The sequence below is a fragment of the Varanus komodoensis genome, unplaced genomic scaffold, assembly GCF_004798865.1.
Source record: "Varanus komodoensis strain SLA01 unplaced genomic scaffold, ASM479886v1 scaffold1, whole genome shotgun sequence".
Taxonomy (NCBI): Eukaryota; Metazoa; Chordata; class Lepidosauria; order Squamata; family Varanidae; genus Varanus; species Varanus komodoensis.
Window position 1 is genome coordinate 75,119,128 of NW_025335268.1, and position 9,739 is coordinate 75,128,866.

The window sequence follows — 9,739 nt, forward strand, 5'->3', positions numbered from 1 at the left end:
CTACCCCACTTTCCTGTTCTGCGACCAGTCGCGGAATCACTGGGAGCGGACCCACTGCTCTGCACCTGCCGGAGGGACCACCCTGAGGAAGGCCCCGGCAGCATTTTGGGGGGGTGCCGGGCTCGCTCTCCATCCTTGGAAACTACAAAGCAGACGACAAGCCTGTTCCAGACATCTAAGCAGCGCTTTACTAATTCTAAGTTGCTGATTTCATGGGGGTGTGGATGACCGTTGTGCGTTTTCGAGAAGCCGTGCAGAAATTGGGGTGCCCCCCGCATGGGGGCGTTGCTCTGGGGCCCTGCTCACTCCCCAGCCCGGCTCCCACTGCCAAGCAGCAAGTCCTGAAGGATGCGGTGAGCGCAGGCACCTCGGCGAGGAAGAGGAAGGGGCCGGGAGCGTCACCAGGCCAGCCGGCCGGGGCAGTACTTGTCCACGAGGCTTTGGTAGTACGGCTTCAGCTCCTGCGGATTCGGGAGGTCTCCGCTCTTGGTGTAGAGATCAAACTTGCTGCAGGAGAGGAGCGGAGAAGGTGCAGCAGTTACTCTCTGATGCCCCCGGGGGCGCCGAATCGCCCCTCCGAGAAGCTGGGAAAAACTGGGCGGGTGAGATTTGTCCCAGACAAAATCTGGGGGACACCAAGCTGGTGGGAAAAGGAGGAGGGGCGACTGCACGCGGCACATGAGCTGTGGGGGACAACCCGGGAGATGCGCCCCGGCTTGCAGGGGGCGCGATGCCCCTCCCTTGGGATGCAGCGCAGGTCGCAGTGGCGCCTCCCGCACCGGCCCGGGACCGCTCGCCCCCCAGCCGTACTTGAGCTCCTGCACCCAGGGAAGCATCCGCAGGTCCTGCTCGCTGCAGAGGTGCATGTAATCGCCGCCCGTGTGCCACGGGTAGAAGGAGTGGAACCGGACCATGTAGAAAGCCTGCGGGGGCAAGCGGGGCGTGGCCCGTCACTCTCCCCCTGGGGATCCCCCAGTGGCTCCGGCCCCTCCAGCCAAACTGCCCCTGCGCCCGCCTTTTTGCCCTCCTGCTTGCTTCTGAGTGCATTTGCTCTGAGCGGCCGTCTTCGCCGCAATGCAGCTTTTCGCCAGAGCGGAGGTGCCGCAGGGCCTTCTTGGGCCATCCTGGTGGCCCCCAGAGTTGTGTTTATCGCCCTGGATTCGCCCGGAATGAAAGCCACTGTCCTGGTACGGCATGTCCGATTCCCCCGCTGAAGCAGCTGCCCGACGGGGGCCGGGGCCAGAGATCCCTCCGTTCCACCGCCCTTCCACCCTCCGGCTTTGAGAATAACCTGCTGCAGGGGCCGGTCTCTTGCCCAAGGGCCCTCCCTCTCGAGGACCCACTGGGGGGAAACCGGTGACTCCCTCCCAGCGCAGCGTCGCCTTACCTCCTGAGGGAGCGCAAAGCGATTGTGCCTCATCACCTTATACATGTACTCTGGAAAGGCAAGAAGGAGGAAGAGCGGGTCGGGCTCGGCTGGTCCCTCCGGGGCCCCAAAGACACCTCCAGAACGCGCCCCAAGCCCCTCCGGGTGCTGCTGGAGCATCGGCGGTGCAGAAGCCACGCTCCAGAGGGGGCTGAAGTAACATCTGCGGGCACATTTTCAGGGTCCCGCGCTCCTGGCAGCAAACGCCAAAATGAATTCAGGAGAGCTGGATTTGGGGCGCAATCCGACACAGGTCGAGACAGAATGAAAGCCTACAGCTCCCAGCACGCCCTAGCCTGCTGGGAGCTGTAAGCCGCCTTGCCCAGCATGCTGGGAGCTGTAGGCCTTTATTCTGCCTCGGCGTGTGCCGGATCGCGCCCTTCTACAATTGCCTTGGAGGTAACTCATTTCTTGTGTTTCTCTACCACCCAACGGCCAAAGCTCAGGCGAGGCCGCACTCTGCTCAAGCACTGTAAAACCCTCATGCACTCACACGTTTGAAACAGCCTAAAAACGAGTTACAACATTTCTTCATCGAAGCCACCGGGACCCCCCAGCAATCCAAGCTCCCCGGCACGTGCCGCCCAGAGCCCGAGCGTGAAGGGAGGTGAGGCGAGGCGAGGCCCGTGTGGGGCCCGGCAGTCTCCCTGGAGAGAGAGTCCCCGTCTGGGGGCCACCACCAGGCGGGCCCCTCCTTGCCACTGAAGGCCCCCGGATGGGCCAGACGGTTCGCAGCCGGTCTGCTAAGCGCTGCAGCTGAGAGCCGGGTCGGCTTCGGGGCTCCACGCCAGTGCCGGAGAATTGCCTGCACGGCCTGCGAGGGGCAGCGCTTCGCTCTGCTCCCTGCACCGGCCTGGCCAGTGCGTTTTCCCACCAACCGTCTTCAGGGGCGTGTTATGCTGCCTACATTCAGGTCCGTGCGGGGTGCCAAGAAGACTGCCGGGTTTGTGAGCACCGGAAAGTCCAGGGGCAAATGACTAACTTCAGCAAACCAAGTGCGGATCCCTGTCTAAAGAGTCACATTTGAAATGCTGCGCTTGGCTGTGAAAGTTCACCGGAACTGCAGATCCGGGCAAAGGTTCGGTTCGGGGCTCGCAAGTCCTGGGCTGGCGAGGAGCGGTCCTGGGGGGCTTACCGTCGTGGCCCCACGACATCAGAACCTTCTCCAGGCCACAGTGAGGCTGGTAGAGCCCGTACTCGGTGCTGGGGAGGCAAACGGGAGCAGCTCAGGCCGCATCCTGCCCAGGCGAACACCCTCCTGGCTTGGCTGCGTGTGTGGCACGGCGAAGGGGCCTCCAGGCGCTTTCGCCCTAGGAAGGCATCCGTTCTGGAGACGCACTCGGGGGCTGAGGGGCCCGAAGCCGCAGGGGTGAAGCCGAGGTATTGCCCCCTCGCAACCCAGAACTCTTCTTGCCGGGGGTGAGCCTTGGAAGAGGCAGTTCAGCCTTTCAGAAGGAAGGGAAAGTGCCCAAAAGCTGGGAAACGCCGACGCGATTTGTGTGCCGAGAGCAGGGGAGGGAGGCGGGCAAGGGCGAGTGGCCGGGGGCACCCCTCCCCGCAGCGCCTGACTGGGGCCCCAGGAGGACCGACTGGGTCCGTGGCCCTGGGGGGTCCCTTGCCCCGCTGAGCTTACTGCCGGCCTCGGCCGTCCGTGCCCCCCGGCCCAAGCCAAGCCCAGGCCAGGCCAGCAAGCAAGGTGGGCAAGCAGCGCTTACCTGTACACGGGGTTCTTCAGGTCGGGGTTGTCAAGGAAAGTGGAGTCCCAGAAGACGACCGAGGGCTGGACCTTGCAGCCGGTCGGAAACGTGTCTCCCACCACAGCCCACTGCCGGGAGAGGGCACGAAGGTCACGGGGAGGGGGCGGGGAGACCCCGCTGCGGGCGCTCGGAGCCCTCCCGATGCTCTGGACAGCAGCGGCCTGTTCCCTCAGCCGCTGGGCTGGCTGGGTGGGGCGGAGGCGGCAGGGACCGAGACCCCCGGAGAGCACCGGGCTGCCCCCTCCTGGTATTCTTGAGTTGCTCCTGGCCAGCTAGAAATCTGTTTGCCGTGCGGCGATTTCCTTAGCCCCACCTGTGGCCTTTAACTGACCTGCATCTTCAGGGGGGGGGGGGCTATCCTTCTCCAGGGAGGTGCTAACTTTTTGAGGGTGACTAGGCTCCCCAAGGACGTACGACATGGGTGGAGGGGAGGGGCGGAGGCTGCCTCTCCGCACAACTGCCAAGTGATGCCGGAGCCTGGGGGAGACGGGGGCCCCCTCTTCCTCACCTGTGGCTCCCCAAATAGTGCCAAGACCTTCCCCATGTCGTGGAGCAGCCCGACCAGGTGGAACCAATCTGCAGCCGGCAAGAGGACGGAGAGGCAGGTTCACCGAGGGGATTTGGGCGCTGAGAGCGTCGCCTTGCCGCCCCTCCCGCCCGTGTGCTCCAGTTATTTGCGCGGGCGTGAGAGCAGGCCCCAGCCGAGGGCCGGTCTGGCAGCTGTGGGACTGGGCAGGGCCGGGACAAGGGCTGGGGGCCCCGCAGTCCAGCGCGGTGTGCGGTGCCTCCTTCCCTGCCCGCACCTGCTCAGCGTTTGCCAGGGCGGCCCCTCACGCTTTCTGTCTGGCCCCAAGCAGCTCCGCAGCCTCCCCTCCTGCACCCAAGCCCTCCCCTTTCCGGGAATCCACTCGCCGTTCCCCATCGAGAGCGAAGGGGGAACCGGAGGCTCACCTTTGTCAGGGTGCGCCTTGCGAATGCCCTCGGCCGTCTGGTAGGCATGATAGGAGTTGGGGAAGTCGACGTCCGGGTCCGACTCATCCACCACGTTGTCCAGCAGGTCCAGAACCTCCATGATAGACATCTGGCAGCGGCTGCAGCCCCCATATTCTTCGTTCTAGCGAGAGGGGGCTGTGAGGGTGCTGTCGCCGAGCGGTGGGGTGGGGTGGGGGTCCTCCGGGCAGCATCAGGAGGACCCTGACCGCGAGGCCAGGTCTTGCGACCCACAGGCCAGGGGTTTGCAAGGTCAGCTGAGCCGGGTGCAGCACAAGCCGGCAGGTATAGGCCCCGGGGAACCCGAGCGAAGGAGGGCCGGAGGCAGGGCTGAGCAGGGGTGCTGCTTCGACTCGGCCGTGGGCGCTGTTGTCCCATGGCGGAGCCCTGGCCGTGGGAGGCGAGCGCCCCTCTGGGCAACCCACCTTCTTCCGCACGAACTCCACCGTCTGGTTGGTGTGCATGAGCAGGTAGGTCCTGTACACGCGGTCCGTCAGGGGCCCGTCCTGAAAAGACATGGCGAAGAGGCCACGGCCATCTCGGGGTGGCAGTCCGAGGGCCGGCAGAGCTGAAAGCAAGCCGGGCAGGGCAGGCCCCGAGGCCGGAGGGGTGGCCGGAGCAGCCGGACAGCGTCCCTGCGAGCTCCTGCGGCTGGCCCCCGGGAGCCGAGCCCTCTCCTCAGACCGGGCGATGTGCAGGAGCTGGGAACGCCCCGGGTGGTTAGGGGCCCAGTGGGGAAGGGGCACGGCTGGCTGGGGACCTGCTCAGGCGGATTTCAAAGAAGCCTCACGTGGAACCCACAGAGGGGTGCCCCGCCTTGCAAGGCTGATGTGACGACCCATGGCGTGAAAGCGCCCCCAGGAGGCCAGGTGGCACAGCAGCGGCCCCCGCCTTTGAGGCTGGCACTGTCCCAGCAGAGGCGGGAATGGAGCGGGGGGCGCTCTGGGGGCCAGGCCTTGGCTCGAGCACCGGGCCATCCCTGGCAGCGTCCTGCGCCCGCATGGATGCCACCGGCAGGCAGGCTGTGCCGGGGGGCACCCCCATTTGCAGGGTCTTCCGCTCTTGCCGTCCCCCAGCCAGCGCCCTGGTCTCCTTCGTCTGTGCCCTTCCCCCTGAGGTGAACGGGGAGACCAGGTGCCTGCTGGAACCCACGGTGCCCAACGACGGGGGCGGGAAGGGGGGGGGGGGGGTGTGCAGAGGAACATCCGGCCGGGGCAGGCGTGGAGGCAGGTTTCCGCTTTTTTGGCCAGGGCTGAATCTGAGTCTGGACTCTCCCGGAGGATGCGCTGCATCCTCATCGTCATTTTATTATAGTATTGCATTGCCTTGCAGCCAGAGTGGGTCTGTTGGCCATCCAGAGACATTAGTAACTGGACGGCATACAAATTAAATAAACAAATCCTCACGAGGTGCATCCCGCGCTGTTTTGGGCGATGCTTCTGCCTGCACTAAGCAGTCCCTCCTTTTCCCCTCGCTCTGGGGCTTCGGGTGGAAGCTGCCCGGCAGGGCGGGGGCTCCTCAGAGCAGCCGCTCGGCACTGACCTTGAAATTCCTGTAGCCTTCCGTCGGCTTCCCGCTGGCGCCTGGTACGGGGATCCCCGAGGGGTCACCGCCCTGAGGAAAGAGGTCCTGGGAGGTCACGCAGGGGCGGGCAGGCGTGCCGCTTCCCTTGGTGGGGAAAGCGCAGGTGGCCAGCAGAGCTGGGGTGTCCGCTGGCGGGTTCTGGGTGCTGCACCGTTCGGGGAGGAGCGCTTGGGGAGGGGAGCTAGCAGATGCCACTGCTGGGGGGCAGAGGCGAAAAGGGGGGCCCTCATTGGTGGGGAGAAAGAGCTGGCGTCGCCCACAAGGCCGAAGGGGAGCCCAGCGACAAGCAGCGCGATGGCCGCCCCGCGATTTGGCAGGTACGTGCTCAGGTCCGGGGCCAGCCCTGCCGCTGGGTGGTGTGAGCAGGTGCCGGGGTCTCCCGAGGGCCGCGTGGCTGCCCCACTCCCCTGAGCACCCCGCCATTTGCCCGTGTGGCGGACAAGGTGTCCCATGAGGAGCGCTGCCAGAAGATTCGGTGGCTTGTCCGGTTGGCTTTGGAACGGGGACTCGGAGGGGGACCGCCTGGTGCTGCACCTCAGGCAGGAAGCCAGCCCCCCCGGGGCCCCCGCACTCCCGGGAATCGCTCTGCACCTGCCGGGGAAGCCGGGAGACGCCCTGGGGCCACAGCTTGCACTTGCGCGAAAGGCCCAGCCAGGGGTGCGGCGCCTGACCTGCTCTCGGGGTCCGAGGGGCCGCTGGCGAATCCTGCCCGGGGGGCTTGGGGGAGCAGCCGGTGGCTTCGCCATCCCTCTGGCCCAGTCCCTGCATCCCGCTTGTTCTCCCTCTCGCCCCCCGGACGGCCTTCTGCCCTCTCCCCTCAGAGCGCCCCACTCACCGTGCTCAGCGCCTTCATCCTGCTGTCGGCAGCCCAGAGGCCGGCAGGCACCACCGCGGGGAGGGCCACCCGCCCCCCTTTATAGCCTCCGGTCTTATGCAAGGCGAGCCGAGCAGCCCAGAGCTGACCAGGGCTGGAACCCGGGCCAATAAGTCACCTGTTAACCCACTGGGGGCAAACTCCTTGCACAGGCGTGTAACCGCCGGGGCTGGGGGCATCCCGCGCAGCAGAGGAGACCCCCTCCAGCATCCCCGGGGGGACACGAAAGCCCACCTTCCCTCGCCATGCACCCCCCCCCCGCTGGCTGGCCCCAGTCAACTCGGGGGTTGGGACTCGGTCAGCTGCGGCACAGCCTGGCACAAAGGGCGCAGCCACACAGGAGCGTGGTCGGGCACCGGGGCAGCCGAGTGTGGCCTGGGGCCGGACCAGACGTTCTGCCCGCCTCCTCTGGGCCAGGTCAGGGTGGGTTTGTGGGGGTGAACACACAGAGGCCAGCGAGCCGGGAAGCCCAATCCTGGGCGGGACCCGCACAGACCCCGAGGCGCCTGCATCGCGGTTCCAGAACTTTTCCACCCCTCTTTGCCACAACAAAACCCCCTCGAAGCAGTTTGTGGCCAGCACTCTGGTGTTTGCTCTCTTCTGGGCAGGATCGGGGCAACGCTCTCCTGCGCCAGTGCGTGCCAGTTGTGCGCCAGGCTTCCGTGGCGCAGCCCCGCAAGCACCCAGCTCAGCCTGCAAGCGTGGGGAGGAGGGTGAGGAATGTGTGCCCCCTCCGACGTTGCTGGACTGCAACTCCCATCATCCCTGGCCAGCACAGGCAGCTGGTGAGGAGCAACGGGAGGATCGCGCCTCCAGGCCAGCTGGCTCCGCTTGTGCTCGGCACCGACCGGGGGGCCGGGGCAAAAGGGCCACCAGTGCTCCAGGCAGGGGGCTGTGCGGCGACCCAGGTGGGCCGTGCCCACACCGCCCCTTGGCTGCACGGCTCTGACCCAGTGTGGGAGGAAGACCCGCGGGCCAGGCCTCGAGGCCCAGGACACCGAGCTGGAAGCGAGCGACGGAGACAGAGCTGGCCGGGTGATTGGGGGCTTTGTGGTTTGTCCGTCGCGAGAGTCCGCCTGGTGCAGTGGGGAGAGAGTGCCTATGGCCCGGGCGATCCGGGTTTGAGTCCCCACCCGGCCAGGGAGCCAGCTGGGTGACTTTGGGCCAGTCACTGGCTCTCAGCCTCACCTACCTCACAGGGTTGTTGTTGTGCGGACGGAATGGAGAGGAGGCACGGGAAGCCACGGGGGTTCCGTGCAGGAGGAAGGGTGGGCATGAAATCAGTAACAGGATCGCAGCCCGCTCCCCATCCTCCCACAGCCCTTCGGGGTGCATCCTCGCCGGCCGCCCCACGACTCAGCCACCGAGCACATTTCCACCCTCCCCAAGCTCGATGCCCTCCAGATGGGCTGCACTGTGACTTGCGCAGCCTCCCCCGGGAGGGGCCCAGCTCCTCCTCCTGCTCACCACCACACCTGCCCCTCCATCCTCTCTCTGCCGCAAGCTCCCAGGACACCCGAAGAGGGGAAGTTTTGCCCCACGTCTTCATCGCTTGCTGACCCCGAGCCGCCTGGACACGCCGACACCCTTTCTCCCAGTTTGGGGCGCCTCGCAATCCCTTTTCCTTTTAGCCACCCCAAGGAAGCCCTCCCGGGACCCACAGGCAGCCCCCTCCAGCAACACCGTGCGGTTCGATGCCGCTGAATGAGGACGGCACCATTCAAAGCAGCCACTGGCTGGAGTGACGTGGGGAGAGCAGAACCGCTGGGTGCCGCGGTTCCGGCGTTTTCAACGGCAACGTGTACAAAGAGCGCTGAGCATGCCGCAGCCCCTCATCCCTTTCGATTCCCCTCTTCCCTCCTCAGAGAACAGGAGCCGCCCCAACCACCCAGGCTCCCGGAAAGGGCCTGGGCTTCTTCCGCCACTGTCCCGGACGGACGCAGGGCTAGCCGGCAGCGTGAGCCTTCAGGCGTCAGAACTGGTTTATTGTTGTTGTTGTTGTTGTTGTTGTTGTTACATTTCTATGCCGCCCCTTGCCGAAGCCTCGGGACGGCTTACACCACAATAAAATACAATACAAAAATAACAATATAAAATTAAAATTAATAATATAAAATAAATAAAAAATATATAAACGATATAAAAGAAGTTATAAAAGAAAAGAAAAAAGTCACCCTGGCCAGATAAATAAGTAAATATTTATTTACTTATCCCACTTTTATTCCACTTTTATACCGCCCAACAGCCGAAGCTGTCTGGGAGGCTAACGAAGTTAAACACACGCAACAAAACAGACTTTAGGCAATAAGATCACAGCACCTGCAACCAATTCGGCACAGAGGCGCAGCAGCGGTGCATGAGAAAATACAGTATAAAAACTAAAGTTAGAAACTGAGCTGTTAATTCCGGGAGCATACAAAGGGTTTCACCTGGTGCCAGAAAGAATAAAGAGGAGGGGCTGGGGCACCCCTGTGGGGAGCCTGTTCCACAGCTGGGGTGCCACAACTGAGAAGGCCCTTCTCTGGGGCTCCGGAGAAGGGCCTTGAAGGTGGCCTCAGGGCCCGGCTAGGTGCATACGGGACAAGGTATCCCTTCAGGTAACCTGGCCCCACGCCACTTCGGGCTCTGCCTGTTAGTTCTGGCACTCGGAATCGGGCCCGGACTCCAACCGGCAGCCAGTGTGGTCGGAAGAGGACGGAGCAGTCGTTCTGATGATCCGTCTCGCCGCCCTGCCTCCCGCCTGTTTCAAGGGAGCCCCACGGACGAGGCGGCGCGAGGCGACCGGAGCGTGGACTGCGCTGGCCGGGCTCTCTCTGCCCAGGTGGGGTGGCAGGGGGCACATCCGCTTAAGCAGACACGAGGTGCTCCATTCCGCCTGCGACCCAGAACAGCACGAGCCTCGTCCTGCAGGAGTGTGACCCCCCCCGAATATCACCCAGCCGGAGACGGACCACCCGCCAGCAGCCCCCCTGTCTTGCCAGCACCCTCCGGGTCCGGGCTGGACGTTTTCAGGAGTGGCTCAATTACAGCCTGCCTCGAGGGGACGGGAGCCCCTCGCTCAGGGAGGCCTTCACAGCTTCCCGGCCGGGTGCAAGTCCATTCCTGGGC

The 9,739-nt window shown here is 64.8% G+C and overlaps 1 protein-coding gene across 1 annotated transcript; it reads right to left on the reverse strand.

The window, feature by feature from the left end:
• Positions 1–398: 398 nt before the first annotated feature.
• Positions 399–6,525, reverse strand: MIOX (myo-inositol oxygenase). Its single transcript, XM_044430606.1, has 9 exons — positions 5,716–6,525; positions 4,599–4,679; positions 4,135–4,297; positions 3,692–3,759; positions 3,142–3,251; positions 2,562–2,629; positions 1,388–1,437; positions 811–923; positions 399–507 (listed from the first exon to the last, which is right to left on the reverse strand). Exons 1-9 carry the CDS (start codon positions 6,523–6,525, stop codon positions 399–401), a joined length of 1,572 nt encoding a protein of 523 aa, XP_044286541.1.
• Positions 6,526–9,739: the final 3,214 nt, after the last annotated feature.

What these genes read in the sequence shown, in the direction of transcription:
- MIOX (XM_044430606.1), bottom strand. Translation starts at nt 6,525, where the DNA reads ATGCAGGGACTGGGCCAGAGGGATGGCGAAGCCACCGGCTGCTCCCCC. An exon ending in GATGTCGTGGGGCCACGACG is followed by an intron (nt 1,438 to 2,561) that starts GTAAGCCCCCCA and finishes TTGCCTTTCCAG; the next exon opens with AGTACATGTATAAGGTGATG. An exon ending in CCCTGGGTGCAGGAGCTCAA is followed by an intron (nt 508 to 810) that starts GTACGGCTGGGG and finishes CCTCTCCTGCAG; the next exon opens with CAAGTTTGATCTCTACACCA.